Source organism: Pyxicephalus adspersus, chromosome 2 (genome assembly GCF_032062135.1).
Source record: "Pyxicephalus adspersus chromosome 2, UCB_Pads_2.0, whole genome shotgun sequence".
In the NCBI taxonomy this organism is placed as follows: Eukaryota; Metazoa; Chordata; class Amphibia; order Anura; family Pyxicephalidae; genus Pyxicephalus; species Pyxicephalus adspersus.
The window spans coordinates 108,351,548-108,369,830 of NC_092859.1; the positions used below are offsets into that span (position 1 = coordinate 108,351,548).

Here is an 18,283-nt window from a genome sequence, read left to right on the forward strand (position 1 = left end):
ACCATCACATGCCAGTCATTCTCACCAGCTATGGGGAAGCAATGAACTGCAAGGGAGTTCTGGTAAGATAAGTGGCAGGGATATGAGTTATTCCTGGGATAGAGGCTAAAAGGTAAGCGTATCCCCAACTTTAGGGTTTAACTCTTTGACAGTCTACTTAAAAAACTAAAAAAAAGTATTAGCTGTAGTTATAAGTTGTGGTGAACGTTTTTGTTTAGAAAGCTGAAACAAGGCAAATTTACTTGGGAAGAGATATGTAAGACACAGTTTATTCTGTGGTATCCTTAAACCTAAAGGTCTATGCTTACTTGATCAACATTTTCCTCGCCTCCTTGATTTGCTCCTTTTGTCAGTTCATCCCAGGTGAACAGCAATGAGTCTGTTACCTCTCCAAATGGGTTTATGTCAATCAACCAAACTTTACCCTACAAACATGAAGCCTTTAGATTAAAAAATTATTCTGAACAGAGCATATACTGATTGTAGCAACACAAGTGCACATACTCCCATTAAAGCAAAACATGTAAGATTTCATAGCATAGAGGGACAAAACCAAAATCTCTAGAATAGAAATCTAGCATTGCTGCGCACCAGACATAAAATAAACATTCATCACTGGGTCTCCTCTATGTTTGAAAAAACAAGGACATGAAATTGCTCTGATATACCATATGGAATGCAACACTGACTGCAAAAAAGAAATTAAGTTAGCAAATACTGAACCAAAAACACATTATTTGTTATATTAAATCCCATAAATCCAGAGGTATATAAACTCAAGGGAGAGCATAACCCTAAAAGATAGGACCTCTTCTAAGATACATTTTTAAAAATAACAATAGAGGACAAAACAAGTTCTCAAATGTTAAATGCATATTCTCATCTGATTCACCAGAGTCAGTTTTTTTCAGATTGAAGACTTTATCACAGGTTTTGATAACTGTACAGGCAGAAAGCTTTTACAGAATTGCAATAAACTTTAACTGAAAATATGTTTCTGATAATATATACAGTGATAAGGATTTATATAATATATATATACAGGGTATTTTTAATTCAGTGCACTGATTAGGGTTATGTTTTATCCAGGATTACTTTAACCATGTTATTATTTGAGTGCACTCTACACATGACAAATATTTTGCATTTTTAAATTTTTAAACAAAATAGGTGCTTAAATGTATATTTAATATATATCCTTTCTAATAAGGTTTTATTTAGCATTAGCAGCATTAAGGCCAGGAATTTCCAAAGCAATTATTATTGCCCCAAGAGTAATGAGACCATCCACCTAATTTATAAAACATCTGGAGGTCAACAGGTGGTCACCAGATTAAAAAAAATCAATTGGGGACAATTTATCTTTGGAGGTCTCTACAGCACTTCACAGCAGTCCCTAGTCATGAATGTGAGGTGGTGGCTATGTACATTTGGTTCAATATTTGTGGTTAGAAAGGATCTTTCACAATCGAAGGACAAAAGACTGAACAATACATGAGCGTGTGCTGTACATACAGCACTGTTCTCCTCTATGAAGAGGGGAGAACGACAGAGCAGCACTTTGCTGTGCTCTATCCCCTTCAATTCCATTGCGATCGTTCGTCAGGACTGATCCATGAATGACGAGCATTGCCAGATTCTTGTCCAATATCAGCCCTGAGGAGATTATCGGATGAGAATCATCTGGCATGCGTACACAGCTTTAAATAGTCAGCTGCCAGCAATAGCAGACTTGAGTCGTCTCAACTTTGTGTTGGTGCTGGCCTCATTTATCAGAGGGCTTTGCTTTGTGTGTCAGTGATGATGTGTAATATTTATATAAGTATTTGCATAGCACTTGACAAACATCAGTCATGTCAAAAGCTGTCCGTCAAGGAGGTTTTACAATCTAATGTCCCTATTATAGTCACATGTCACCAACACAGTCTAAGGACATTTTTTTTGGGGGGGACCAATTAACCTATCCACATGTTTTTTGGAATGTGGGAGGAGTGCCTCTCTCTTCTTTGCCATTCCCCTTTCCAGTAAGAGATATGTACACTGTGAGTACACCCATAGCAAACATAATGATGACTGCTGTGTATTTACTAAAATTATAACAACTATAACTAAAGCTGCTGGTATGAAGTGGAATTGCTGACAGTATTCACAAGTACAGTTAGGTCCAGAAATTTTTGGACATTTTTTTTCTAATGTTGGTTCTGTACATTACCACAATTCATTTTAAATGAAATAACAAAAGTTGAACTGCAGACCTTCAACTTTAATTCAGTGGGTTGAACAAAAGATTGCAAAAAAAAATGTGAGGAACTAAAGCTTTTTTTAAACAATTACTTCATTTCAGGGGCTCAAAAGTAATTGGACAATTGACTCAAAGACCTGGATTTCCACAGAACACAACAGTGGTGGATGATCACAGAATCATTTGCATGGTGAAAAGAAACCCCTTCACAACAGCCAACCAAGTGATCAACACTCTCCAGGAAGTAGGGATATCCAAGTCTACCATAAAGAGAAGACTGCATGAAAGTAAATACAAAGGGTGTACTGCAAGGTGCAATCCACTCATAAACCTTAGGAATAGAAAGGTTAGATTGGACTTTGCTCAAAAACATCTAAAAAAGCCAGCACAGTTCTGGAAAAACCTTCTTTGGACAGATGAAACCAAGATCAACCTTTACTAGAATGATGGCAAGAAAAATGTATGGAGAAGGCATGGAACAGCTCATCATCCAAAGCATACCACATCATCTGTAAAACATGGCGGAGGCAGTGTGATGGCTTGGGCGTGCATGGCTGCCAGTGGCACTGGGACACTAGTGTCTATCCATGATGTGACACAGGACAGAAGCAGCCAAATTAATTCTGAGGTGTTCAGAGACATACTGTCTGCTGAAATCCGGCTAAATGCAGTCAAATTGATTGGGAGGCGTTTCATAATACAGATAGACAATGACCCAAAACATACAGCCAAAGCAACCCAGGAGTTTATTAAAGCAAAGAAGTTGAATATTCTACAATGGTCAAGCCAATCACCTGATCTGAACCCAATTGAGCATTTCACTTGTTCAAGACTAAACTTCGGACAGAAAGGCCCACAAACAAACAGCAACTGAAAAGCCGCGACAGTAAAGGACTGGCAGGGCATTTAAAAGGAGGAAACCCAGCATCTGGTGATGTCCATGAGTTCAAGACTACAGGGTGTCATTGCCAACAAAGGGTTTTCAACCAAGTATTAGAAATGAACATTTTACTTTCAGCTTTTTAATTTGTCCAATTACTTTTGAGCCCCTGAAATGAAGTGCATCTGAGTTATTTCATTTTAAAAAATTGTGGTAATGTACAAAATTAGAAAAAAGTTGTTTCTGTCCAAATATTTATGGACCTAACTGTATATTGTTATCATAAACAGGAGTTTTGGGATCCTTGATTTAGATGATACAATCCAGTATTCTCCACAGATTTTTTTTTAAGATGGGTGGGAAGAAGCTGTAGGCTGGTGGAAGCCTCTGTATTGTGACCCAACTTTTCAGTAACCACCCAAAATGTGCTTAAAAAGTGGTGGGTGGTGACCCCCGGGTAAAGAACCCTGGGGAGCACATTGAAGTCTGTATAAGAAATATGGCTTTTGCTGGATAAATGAGAACCATTAATATTACCCATTAATTACTTCCTAAATGCAGATTTTAAGGATCTGTGTCAATAGGCTTCTTCTGTAAAAAATGCTGATGAATATGTATATTAGTTGTGTAAACAAAACTAACTTTCTGTCAATTTTTCTGTCAATACTCTTGCCATACAAAGCAACTTGTAAGTGCTACAGCACATTTTTCAAATATACTAATTATTATTTACAGTAACAATGATAAATGAAAACTATTTGTTTAACAAATGCATTTATCTAGTTGCTGAATGTATTCACACTTTGGGTTTAAGGAGAAATATTTCACTTACCTCACTGTCTCTGTATATGTCAAAAACAACTATAAGACAACAACAACAAAAAAAAAAGCTGTTAAAATGTACAGAACCTGTGATATACATGAAAGTTATTTTAGAAGCTGTTTGTTTCTTTTTCTATAGTTCTTTAGATCAAGCAAATAAATGGTTTGCTTGGGTAAGAAAAGGTCAGAGATGCTTGCATGTTTAACAGATACTTTTTTTCAAATTTGACAAAAGAACTTGGTAAATGATATAATCACCTAATGTTTATATATGTTAAACAAAAGATACAGCAAATTACTCAAAGTATAGAAAAATCAAAATTAGGAGTTTAGGGAGAACAAGGATTTTAATGTCCATTTGCAATATCAATAATCACGGGAGGATCATCAGGAACACATTCGCAACCTCTACCAAGACCTTTGTTCAAAACAATGTGCTAGTCTTTGTTTCATGGAATTTGGTTGAATATCAATGGAGTTCCCAGTTTCAACAAATTTACCGACCCCGCATCCTTATCTAACAAAACCTTTATCCTGGGCATATTGAATACACAGGCCAGTTTTTACTTGAAAAGGCCTAGGGTAGGTGGTCCTCTGTCTATCTATTTATCTAAAATAATAATTCTTGGCAACCCCCCCCCATCATGTCAGATGCCCTTTACCCGGGGACTACTTGTACCAGAAATGATAGTAAATTAAGACTTCCTCCAGTAATTCGGGCCCACCACTTACTGTTTTAAATACACCTGAGACTATACTGATTTATGTCACCTGAGACTATACTAAAGTTTTACTGACCCCACTGAATGATCAATGATACAGTCAGGGGAAGGGCAGGGAAACTTTGTATATATAAATGTGTCTCTTACAGGACCAGTCAGAAAGACATTAGGCCTTGATTCCAAAAAAGTGCATTGTTCTATGTCATATTGCAAGCGCACAGCCACCTGCGTGTCTGTCCGTGCTGCTGACTCTATTCATTACAATGAATCCTTACCAAAGCTAACATTTTCTTTATGTCAAACACAACAACATAGTTTGGATATGCAACGCATGATCAGAAATGCTAAAGGTTTGACAATAAATACTTACAGTCTTCATCCAAAAAATTATACTGAATGTGTTTCTTGAAGAATTCCTGTATAGCTCCTTGGATATCCCCTTTTTGTTTACAGATATGATCATAATATTGAGTATAATCTCTCTGTGAGATACCTACAGACAAATATAGACAAAAGAAGTTGTAAAGGATCTGTTGGTACTGTGTAGGAGCCAGATATCCAGGAAGAACAGTTTGACACTAACACTTCGAAACGAGGCAGAAATCTCACCAGGAACAATCACCAAGATATGAACCCAGCATACATAAGAAAAAAGAAATATTTCTCATTCTTCAAAGAAATTGAAATAATTATCTAGACATCTTGCAACACCCATTTCTCCAGGTGACATGTCTGCCCACCTATGGCCATCTTTAGGGTATACAAGAATAGAAAATAGCTTTAGAATCCAAAATAAACCATTTCACAAGAATGAAATGTAATAACAGAAAAAATGACTGGTCCTAAAACTGCATATATTGTGAATTGTAAAATATATCTGTGTATTTTTCCTGCAGTGTGCATATTTTAATGCATAACTGTCATCTGTTTTTCAATGTTAGCTAATTGTAAAGTAAATTTAATTATTTCATTTTCCTTACATGAGACTCCATTGTACTATTTCCAATTTCATACAGGCAATGAATGTAATCAGCTCAATAACGTAACCTTATCCAGCAAGAACTGGGTGGAGAGGTTAGTGCAGGTTCACAACCTCATCCTTTAATTACGTCACTCACAGAGGCTTAAAAAAAAAGGAGCTAAAAATGGAGTAACAATGATCTATACTCCTGCAATCCTACAATTTCATGCAAAGAAACAGTTTCCCTAGGGATCAGGCAGATTGGTGAGGTTATTATAAAACAAAAATATATATTATATTATATATATATATATATATATATATATATATATATATATATATATATATAAATATATACATACACACACATACACCAGGGTTGCCACCTTAGACCCCTCCACATTTTATATTTTAGATTATTCCCTGTTTACAGTATACATCCTTTGTATGAAAAGTATTTTACACAACTCAGACTTGGCATTTTCCTTCATGACGTTTTTTTTTTTTGCCTCGAAGGAACAAGTTCTGCTATTAAGGTACAAGGTACTTTATGGCACTAATCCTCTGGAGAGCTGCCTAAGGCACTTCCACCCACATTTGACAAAACCCTAATGTTCGCTCCATACTTAGCGGTCTGATGTTCAACATTACCAATTATATTTATTTTAACATTACATGCTATACGAGTTGAAAATGCCCTCATTGAATATACAAGCAACTGATGTGCTGGCCAACTTGAAGTTCCTTTTCTTTTGTTACCGGTGAAGTAGTAAAATACATGGTATTCAGTAAAAACAAGCCAAAAATTCTGAAATACCCATAAAAAAAGAGGACCCTGCCCAGAAGAGCTTACAATCCAGGAGGTAGGGGGCTTTACACACAATAGGAGGGGATGTCACATAAAGGGTCACACAGACTGTTTTTTTAATGTTCATGTGTACCAGTGCAAGTTACATACCAAATAAACAACTTTGGTAATAAAAATCACACAGTTAAATCGGTATACTATTACTTAAACCATTAATTTAAAAGTTTCTGCATGGAAAGTTCACATCTGAGTCATCAAGCAACAACTACTGTGAGGATGTACTTAAGGGCTGACATGACAATGTTGGAGTGCGGTGTAGATACCGCTTGTCAGTTAACATCAGTCTGGGTAAAATGTTATTCATAGCACTGTCATCATATTTTTGCATTGATGCCACTGAATTTTTCAAATACATGTCAGAGTGTCACTGAGAAGCGAGTTCCCGCCAGCATGCTGAATAATGCAGCTGCATCAATATAACCTTTCTTTAAAAATGTACAGGATCAGTGAGGGCAGGATAAGGCTGACATAACAGAAAAAAAAACATAAGATTGTTTTGCTTATTTAATCAGAAATACACTTTTTAAGAAATCCTTGATTTTACTTATATTTGGGTGGGAATTTTCCCATGTAGGTTAGTTAGCTCCTAAAACCACAAAACAAAGTTAGAGGCTTCTACCTAAGCCAGCCCTGATGTATCTGTAGGAGTATTCTACTAGAAGAATTTACTCTCGGCAGAGGCTGATGTAGTCAAGCAACTCAATGAAATAAAATAATACACTGAAACAACTTAAAAGGTATGTGTGGTACCTTCACTAAATGTTATAAAATCTTTAATTTGGTCCCTAAAATGTGGAGAAAAGTCTCGTAATACAGAGACAGACTCACAATCTAATGTCCTGCCATAGTCATATGTCATTTCCTATAAGTCTAAGGTCACTTTTTGGAGGGAAGCCAATTAACTTCACTGCATGTTTTTGGAATGTGGAAGGAAACTGGAGTACCCGGGGGAAACCCACGCAAACCTGGGGAGAACCTGCAAACTCCATGCAGATAGTACCCTGGCCAAGATGTGAACTTGGGGCCCAGGCTAGACTGCTAACCTCTGAGCCTCCGTGTCACCCAAATTGAATCATTTCTCTTTTTCCACACTGCCTTTCAAAATTGCTTTTTATATTTTTGTTTTAGAATTATTATAGCTTATTAGATTTTTGTTTTCCTCATTATTTTATTATGAGGATGTCCTTGGTTTCCAATTCTGTGCATTGACAAGGGCAACCTATTCCTCTAATGCCCAAGCCTTCTGGGACATGTTGAACTTTTCAGAAGGTTGAAGGGTTGTAGGTGTCAAAATCTGCCGAAAAAATGCCAAAAGGCAAGAGATCTTGCAAGATTTTGGTGATCTGGCCCTGTGAAGCAGAAGGAAACAGCAGGCCACCCCAAAGAAAAAATTGGGAAAAAGTGGTGGGGTAGTAATATAAATCATATAGATGGAGACAAGGAAATGAAATCTGGAATTGGGCTATTCTAATGAGATAGTAAGTCTTTTGGGTCTTAAAAACAAATGTAAATTTTTATAATGCTGGAGCTCTGAAATTTAGCGGTGGGAAAAGTATTTATTAATATACACAATATTAATGAAACAAATGGAAATGGGTTCTTTCCCATCCACTTTCAGGTGATTAAAGCAAACTTTTACACACAAACATCATGTAATGCATATCTCATGAAATTTACACATCATTGCAAAGTTTATCTTTACAGTTATGGAAAAGCTTACCTATTAGTTTGTTTTCTTTAACAAAGCATCTGAATTCTCCACCAGGGATCAACTCACACCATTTCCTTAAAACAAGCTAAAAAAAAAAAAAAAAAAAAAGAGGGTCCTAAATTCAGTCTACAGAAGAATATCTATGTAAAATAAACATTGTTTTTAACAATATATAAACATCTAAAAATGCTATAAACATTACAGAACAATTATTAACAGGATTTATATAGCGCCAACATATTAGGCAGCGCTGTACATTAAACAATTGAGCAAATAACTTGGAACAATTCTCACAATGAACACAATGGTGCAAAGAGCAATGCTACACATTGTCTTAGTACAGTAGTAGACTATTAGTACATTAGACTTCTGCTTGGCTGTTATTAGATTCTGTCTGTAAAGTTAAGAAGCTGGTACTGTGACCAGCTTCTTAACTTTACTTAACAGTTTACGTGAAAGCAAAGTGCTTTTCTGTCCATGTGATTCCCAAACTATTTATTTTCCAACTGTCCCATAAATAAAAATGTAATATAAATCAGAACCCAACATACATTATAAGCCATTCCAATTGTATTTAAAAATTCTTTGCCTTTATTAATGCAACACACTAATGAAGTATTTATTTAAATGTGTTGTACATAGAGTGATAACAGCAAAACGGTGGCTGAACCTACATCTGGGGCCCAGGTAGTTAGTCAGGTTGAAAAAAAGACACCAGTCCATCAGGTTCAACCAATAGGGAAATCATTCATTCCTTTGGAGCCTGTTTTCATCAATACACTGCACTGCAATACAGTTTTAGGGAAAAAATGATTGCATATTTTTTTTTTAGGTGCAGTAATAAATGTTTCCATGCTTACAGAGGAGAGTAATTTTAAATCAAGAATAAATTATATTTTTCCTATCACTTAGTTTCTCTCAATTTTGTATAAAAAATGTCAATTTGCATTACAAACCTAAATCATTACATGCACAAAGGGGTGAAAAGTGTGCACCTTTTTAAAAGCAATACTTTTATTTACAAGGAAAATGATTGTTTGGTTCCATTCTTGCTTATCTCACACGTTCTATTATTAAGGCATATATTTTTAAAACAACTCTGGCAATTCTTCTAATTCTGCAAATACAACAGCTAGAATGTTATTTCTAAACAGTGATGTGCCTTTAATATTTTCCTTATACTACTAATTAATCCCAAAACCTCACATCTCCATCCGCTCACCATAATTGTCACTTAAGCTCATGCTGTACTTGTCATACAACTTCACAGAGTCACAGTGTGTGAGACTTTAATAAGAGCCAGAAATGGAAGTGGCCTGAAAATCCACTATCAGTGATTGCCTGTCTGCAGGAAGTAAATCTATGCATAATTCTAATGTGAACGTTGGATCAGATCACTTCAGCCTCCCAGAAGACAATTTTATTTTTAAAAATTGATTATAGTAGTAATTACTAACATTTCTTTCTTTCTTGAATGCCGTTTTTACAAATGTTTTTTGTATTGGGAGATAAAAAACAAAGCTTGTAATGAATTTGAGTTTATAACCCAGATGTGTATTATTTCAGCATACTGCTAAACAATGCCTGTGGAATTAAAGCAATACTTGTAGCTTGAATTACATTTTGATACTTGCATCAATGCAACTAGTATTACATTTAGTTTTACAAGACAAATAAGGGGCTGTAAAGAAATATAACTAGTATTAGGAGAAACTTTAGGTAAAATCCTTCAAAGACATGATACAGTTCAGTACACAGAGCAGCAAAGCTAAAGTCTATTAGATTTAATTAGAAATGACCAAACTGAAGATGTAAGATTTAAAAATGTATCTGAAATTTGAGAGTAAATAAAATCTAAGGATATCCAAGGCTGTGTATGTTTCTTCTTTAATAATGAGAATATGGGCCTGATTTATTAAAGCTCTCCAAGGCTGGAGAGGATACACTTTCATCAGTGAAGCTGGGTGATCCAGCAAACCTGGAATGGATCTGGTCCAGGATTGAAAATATTTGCTAACAAATAGCAAATGACTTTAACCACCTGAGCGTTACACTGAGGTCTAGATTTCTGTACCAAAAGTGATCCACTGTTTTTCATGAAATTTTTTTTTTAAATTGTAGACCTGTAGAAATATGTCCGAACAAGGGTTCTAGTAGATATTATGAATATAAAAAATGTATTTACTTTTATTTTTATTTTTTTTTTTTGTATTGGATTGGATACCGGAGTTTGTATTCAATCCAATACAAAATGAGCGTTTGAATTTACCAATTATGTACTTTGTATTAATTTTATATTATTTTGTATTGGATTGGATACGCAAGTTTGTATCCAATCAAATACAAAATAAAAATTTGAATTTCCAAGTTATTTACTTTTATTTTATTTTTTTTATTGTTTGTATTGGATTGGATACGCAAGTTTGTATTCAATCAAATACAAAAGATAAATTTGAATTTCCAAGTTATTTACTTTTTTTTTTTTTTTTTTGTATTGGATTGGATACCGGAGTTTGTATTCAATCCAATACAAAATGACAGTTTGAATTTACCAATTACAAACTTTGTATTTATTTGAAATATTTTGTATTGGATTGAATACAGGAGTTTGTATTGAATCCAATACAAAATGAATGAATGAGTTTCTATTTGAATTTCCCGTACACGCGCCGACGTCATCACGCACGCAGAAGCCTTCCGTTTTTTTTTCTCCGCCGGACGGCTTCTCCCTGCCGAGATCATCCGGCGCTGGACGAACACGGACGTGGACCATCAGCGGGACCAGGTAAGATGCCGGCCGGTATCTTGTGTTCAGCCGGCTGGGATCTTGTGTTCGGCCGGCCGGGCGGCGGAACGCAAGATGCCGGGCAGCGGAACACAAGATACCGGCCGGCATCTTACCGGTCCCGCTGGCACTCGACGCTGGAGATCGACGGACAGAGGACGACGCTGGAATGGGAAAACGACGCTGGAATCCTTACCTCCATGGAGCCATGCGGGTCCATGGAGGTAAGGATGTGACAAAATTACGGGGTTAACCATCCTAGCCATTTTTTTTTGCCCGTACGAAGGTCGGGCATACCGGCAAGGTGGTTAAAGAAATCATTTTCAGGTTTGCTGGATCACCCAGCTTCAGTGATGAAAATGTATCCTCTCCAGCCTTGGGGAACTTTATTAAATGAGGCCCTATGATTCAATGTTCATGCTGCTATATAGCTTTCTTACATTTTTGATTTAGTACTAGTGTTGTGAATGGCCAAATACCATGTTCTATCATCACTGTAGATTGAAAATGAGACAATTTCCATATGACAACATAATTGTTCAATGGGGAGTTTCCATATTTTATCTGACGTAATCATCACAAATAAAGTAACAAAGTGTTGAAGCCAAGGTACATATAGATTTCTGGTAGCAATCTGCTTTTTCAATTAACAAGCGTGTATCAGAAAAGTCTCTAGCTCCGATGCCTTTCCTTAACCTGTACACTAAATCATTTTCTACCTGCTGCATGTATTGTGTCAATTTCATTGTAAAATCACTGATATTCCCTTGCTGATGTGTGGGGCAATAAGTGTATAGTATTTTCTTTGATTGTTGGAACCCCCTTCTTTACATATAAGCACTGTATGTAAATTCTGCTTTAGTCAGTTGTCAATTTTCCTGTTTCCTTACTTGTTAGAACATTTGGTAATCACACTGAATGGAGTTCAAAAGACAATCATCTTAACAAGCTCATCTGACGTCCTCTGTTCAAACCCTGCATTGAACCCTCTCTTTTCCACTGGTCCTGCCACAACAATAGCTCGGGAATGTGGAAATGTAAGTAACATGTTATGTTATGCACAGCACTGGAAAGGTGTGAATGGGACCCTTAGTATTTTAAATACATTTTGACACTTTTCTATGAGGTCGATTTACTAATTGAGTTTAGGTTGTTCACTTAGCAAAGTAAGCGATCAATCTGCAAGGGACAATTCACTCAGAATGAAGTAAATGAATGTGGTGAAAATTCACTTTGCAAAGACTACCTAATATAGTGCAAGAAAATGAAACAAAATGATTGGATGGCTAAGATCAGCATCAGCAAAATGAAACTGGGAAGCAGCTTTTGAAAATGTTAAGTATTTAGAGATGAAGGCTTGTCCATCTTGTGACAAGAATGTATCCGATCTGCTTTCATTGCTGTCCAGCTGGTGTCCAGGTATGTAGTTTATACTTTGGCTCCATAGTTTAAAAAAAGGATGTTGTTGGTTATACATAAAACAAAGCATGTTCCTGCTTGCTTCCTTACTGTAAGTTCATAATGCAGATGTATTACCTTACCATTTTTTAATTCTGCCACTGCAGTGTATTCTGACTTTACTATAAAATCTTTCTATTATGATATAACAATTTTAAGCGGGTTTTAAAACTGGTGAGATCAGATCACCACATACTTTAATTACATTCATATTACCACACAATCCACCAAATCATTGCATTGTAAGCAACTTCTGTCTTGTCCTTTTCATTTCCTGAATAGATGGAGTTGATTATGACTATCCACTTTAGTTCATATTTAGCAATTAAACCAATATCAAACATCTTACTTTAAAAAATGACATTTATGCAGTATGAATCTGGACCATTGGTTTTGTGGATCACTGTGGCTTTCCTAAAGAGATAACGAACAGCAGTAGCTTCTTTGTTTGTGATGTTCTCCATACCATATGGAGTTTTACAAAGAAAGCCAAGGTGGAGGGGGAAGACTCTGTCTAATGTCTACTACTCAGGTCTGCAAGCAGGTTTACTTTTAGCAGTTACAGTTATCGGACTAAAAATGTAGTTTAAATGTCCTATATTTTATTCATAAAAATATTTTTAAAAATTATAAGGAAAACCCCTATACAATATATAATTCCCTAAACCCTGCACACGCCCCTCTTAAAGTATTACATATCCAAAACGTTAATATTTTATTAAATGATTAAATTGTGTTGTAAGATGACATACTCAGAAATAAATAAGTATAGAAAGAGGAGCACAAACATAAATAAAGGTAATATACATACACAAATTACTTCTGGTTACAAATTATCCAAATAAATATTTTACTTACCTCATACTTTACAGTGGGGTCAGGAGAATCATCAGTGCAATGAATAAACCTGTATATAAGAACATGGAAAGCGGTCAATACAATGCTTGTTTAGGTCTTTGCTGCTTGCATCAAACATCCATTGGTTTATAAGAATTAAATGTGATGAATGAAAAGGGGGTGAGTATCAAACCATGCTATAACAGTTGATGCACTGAAAGTGAGGCAGAGTCACATTGATGACATTTTCTTTTTGTTTGCCAACTTGGATACAGAAAGGCAAACGGGTTCCTTTAATAATGTGTGGATAGCAAATATAGAAACGATTAGTTGCAACACAAATGTTCTCATATACTTTGCTGGATACATACATGTGGTCAATTTAATATGTTGCCTACAATTTTTGCCTTATAAGCTTTTAGGAATAGAATAAATATAAGAATAGAATATATGGATCTTGCCAATAGCTACAGTAAATAGTAATTTAAACCGCAAAGATAGATGTACATAATTACAAGTAGGATGACTAATGGCTTTAATATATCAGACTTCTCCAATACAGTTGGTAGTACAGTTTAGTGTACTGGACACATACAATGCACATTTCAGACTACTTGTTATAAACAATGGGTACATGAAAGAAAAAAAACAATACACATATCCAGAATTTTCTGATGTGACCTGTGCACACATTTCAAAAATGTTTCTGAAGTTATATGAAAGTCTACCTTGGGTGACACCTGGCTGGTTATTCTACAGACTTTACCTCATGACTTGAAATTGAAAACCAAGCAATCAGCTAAATACAATCATATATATGTGATAATTGTTTACATGATAAATACTTTTGTAGATATAAGCAGCATGCCAACACAAAAAAAAAAAATCACAGCATCAGTACCATTACTGCAGAGGATGACACAATCAAGTATTTACACTAAATAAAAAAATGAAAAAATATCTTCCCATCCTCACAAGAATCATTCCAGCAGAAACATCTGCAGCAATGTTATCCTTTCACCTGACCCATAATATAAGATCAGACCTGAAGAAGATTCCCAAATAAGTATCAGTGTCACAAAAATTGCTTTCAATGTAAGTATGTAATCTATATCTCCTAGTCTGCAAATCATAAGTAATAACTCCAGGTTTTTTCCCCAAAAGAGTATTCACGTATAAAAGACAACTTTTTAAGTTTGCAGATTTGTGAGAAGATACACTGACTACCTACTATTAAAATTGATATGTAGGTAGGTAGCCTGATTAGTTATAAAATATAAATTAAAAAAGTTTTAGTGCACACAAACGCAATATAATTCCCATATTTTTTTGTAAAATTTAAAAGATGAAACTGACTCAAATAAATATCAAATGGTTTAGGCCTCAAAGTTCTGGGGGCCCTTGAAATGGTGAAAGACCACAATACTCAAATTTGTGGTAGGTGACGTTTAAAAAAACGTTTTATTCTCCAAATGAAGAATAAAAGCAATGCACCAAATAAAAGCCTTGTATGTGCTTTGAAAACTTTTTAAAAAAATATCTGACATAGGGCAGAACATAACAAAAACTGCAAAATTTGGGTATTTAGGTCTCAACTATGCTGTTGCATGAAGGTGTTAAAACGAAATGGTCAGAAGAATTGCAATGGGATTAACTATTATAATGATCAGGTCACAAAAAGCACATGTAATGGAATGGTCAAAAAGACATGTTTGATGTATGAGCCATCCCCTTATTTGCATTCCATCTATAAATCATTCACTACTCCATGGCCCAATACAGCAAACTTGGCAAATATTCCACTACAACTTTCAGTAATAAAATTAAATATATATGAAAACTTCAATAAACTGATTGAAACTGTCTAGCAATGCACAATTAATGTTGTGTGTATGCTGTTAAATGTCACAGTGAAAGTTCATTATACATGCTAGTCCTGCCTAAATTGTAAGAAATGATTATGAATTAAGTTCGAGATTACAAAGCATATTATATAATTCACCAATTTTTTATTTTTTTTAAAAAAGATACGGTTAAGAAATGCAGGGTCATGTGGCTGGAGTAATTTAGTACATCTCTCCACATGTTTTGGTGTTTTAAAAATGCTGTACAGCAAAAAGTACAAAGTACAGGAAATTATCAGCTTACTCCAACCAGAATTCCAGTTAGCTCCTAACCTCCTGTTTACAGATAAAGTAGCTTGAGTAAGTGTTGTCCCTCTAAAATAAGGAAGTATGTAGCCAGAAAGGTCACCGGATAAAGTGTGAAAAAAAACTAAAAAGTGGACACCACATCTAAGAACTGGTAAGATAAAATATATAACAGCTTTATTTCTGTACCTTTTACTGGCAGTCTAAAATGGGTACGGTAATATTGTGGTACAATAGGGCAGCACAGTGGCTCAGAAGTTAGCCTTTGGAGCGCTGGGTCCCAGGTTCGAATCTCGGCCCGAACACTATCAGCATGGAGTTTGCAGGTTCTCTCCTTGTTTGTGTGGGCTTTTCCCCCCCAAAATTGACCTTAGTCCGGATTAAAGATAAACATACAAAAAGACATTAACATATGACTATGATAGGGACATTAGATTGTGGGCCCATTTGAGGGACAGCTAGTGACATGACTATGGGCTTTGTACAGCACTGCACAATATGTTGGTGCTATATAAATATTGTGTAATAATAATAATAATTGGGGTGTGCTGACAGTATCACTGGTCTAACCTAAAGGGATAATAATATGAATAAAAAATATATTTCACAGCATAACTGTTGAGCTTTATGTTCGGTTTCTCTCACTTTAATGTATACTGATTTCGGAAAGTAGCATCCTTAAACAGCTCTAACAGAGTTTAATGAAGAGTCTGTTAGGGCAGATGTGATTGCACAGTTCTTGGTCTAATTATATGGATGTAGTACATTATGTCATTAGACAGTCAGTAATTATACCAGATTAAATCCTGGGCTGCTCTTCTGCCGATAAGGATGGACAGTGTGAGAAATTAAAGGTCTCTTGGGCCCTAGATAAAGGGGATTGTCCTGGAGATCCACAAAGAATATTGTAAACATTAGCTGAGCCTAAAACAGTTGAAGAATGAATATAGGAATGAGGTTTCAGATAATGTGTTGTGCAGATTTACCAATTTCTTCCAACATCTTACCATCTATACCTTTTACTAATTTGCAGCAGTCAGACAAGAATGTTTACCTATATTTTAAACTACTGTTCATTACATTCTTACATTCTTTATTACATTCTTTCTCACTAGCAAATGTTTTAAATGGGAGTGTAATCCTTAATTGGGACCAGATATTATGCCCATTTTTGGATGCGTTGCCCCTTACTATAAAAATGTTTTGTTTGTAGTTTCAGTTTCAGAAAAATAAAACAGCTATCATAATAAAGATAATGGTTTGTGGCCAAGGGTTATATATGCTTTATATTACATGAACATTTTCTCTCTCCATCTAGCAGCAGCGTGGAACATTTATGAGCACAAATAAAACCGCTGTCTGTATATAACTTCACATGCATACATACACATAAATATACACAGGCATATATGTACATACATATATTCACAGATGTCTACACATTGACATGCTTATACCTCCACAGATAAAAAGCACCAGCTATCTATGGTAGAAAAAGAAAAAGAGGGAGGATTCCAGCGTTCTGTCTACTACTGGGCTTCTGGAGCAGTGGCTGCCCAAAAAAACAATAAAATCCACTACCTTTACTTGCACTACCAAAATCTGACATGTGTACAGCGGTCACCCAACCATGTTTATCAATCTTCCTTGATGGATTGATGAATATAACAGGAAGAACTGCTGTGTATTCCTATAAAGCGGAGCACTTAGAACAGAATGGTGCTGTGTACAGCACTCCTTTGTTCTCCTGCCATTGGAAAAGATAGTTTCCAGTGACAGTGATCTAACATCTATCTGATTTCTGCACAGGGCTTTAGTCTCTGAGGTTGAATTACATTTGGAGTAATTCATCCTTGAAAACAAAGGACATCTAGTGGCAAAGAGAGTGTACTGCAGGTGAAAGCTCACCCCCTGAAGCCTGAGCTGCATGTAAATAAATTTAGACTGAAATTGGACTTTAAATCTGTGCTTTTCCAAAGCATTATAAATCAACAGCTTTAACACCCCCCTCTCTGGCACAACATATTTTTATTTGCTTGCTGCCACTCCGATTAGGCATTAGATGTGAAGAAAATACCCAGTTTCTCCCAAAGTTGACAAGCATATAAACTACCCCTTTCCCTATGACACAGAGCCACGGCTTGTTGATTGGGCCAGTGCTAATAAATAGGGGCAAGGGGAAATTCTCAGGCCAGAGAAAGCTCCTGTTAGAGTGAGGCTGAGTTGCAGAGGGCTTCCTTTCTGTAGTCCCAAATGGAGTGATGGAAAGGCAAGTATGTGCTGTCAGAGATGAGACAATAAATAAACCTGTTTTGCCCTGAATAGATAAAGAACAAATGTGCATTCACTATTGGTTTGTACACATACCACTCCTGCAAGAGGGACTTTTAATTTAAAGACCAATCCTTTCTGCACTGCAAGGGCTGATCAAAGCTGTGATCCTGGGGATGGATTTTTTATGGTGTCTAAGTATCAATAAATGCTAGTAGCTGGTGCAGTGTACATGAACATTTAGGTTATCCAGAATCCAAGAGACAGGGAAAGGCAAAGACCTGTTAACTCCTAGCCATGGTAAGATTGGGTAAGCCATTGGGAAATGGAGCCCTTTTCTACTAAAGTAATCTAGCAATACAACAGAAGTAGCAAAATAAACTAATGATAGACATTTTATTAAGAGCATTTTACTTGTAATTTTCCATACATTGTTCCAATAACCACTATTTATAAACAAATGTTTAATTTTTACCTAGTTAAATTAGTCTGTGCTGGGCCATTAATCATTGCCCTTCCATTTAGCATGAAAGCAGCACCTAGCAACAGCAGATTATTGATATAAGCTTGGGTTGA

The 18,283-nt window shown here is 35.8% G+C and overlaps 1 protein-coding gene across 1 annotated transcript in view; it reads right to left on the reverse strand.

Moving 5' to 3' along the window:
• Window positions 1-275: 275 nt before the first annotated feature.
• Window positions 276-18,283, reverse strand: part of CDC123 (cell division cycle 123) — a 36,996-nt gene continuing 18,988 nt past the window's right edge. The window contains exons 7-11 of the mRNA XM_072401770.1: window positions 13,308-13,356; window positions 8,216-8,291; window positions 5,037-5,159; window positions 3,955-3,983; window positions 276-425 (exon numbers count right to left, since the gene is read on the reverse strand). Of these exons, the coding sequence (XP_072257871.1) occupies window positions 291-425; window positions 3,955-3,983; window positions 5,037-5,159; window positions 8,216-8,291; window positions 13,308-13,356 (412 nt within the window). The 3' untranslated portion in view covers window positions 276-290. The remainder of the gene's footprint in view (window positions 426-3,954; window positions 3,984-5,036; window positions 5,160-8,215; window positions 8,292-13,307; window positions 13,357-18,283) is intronic.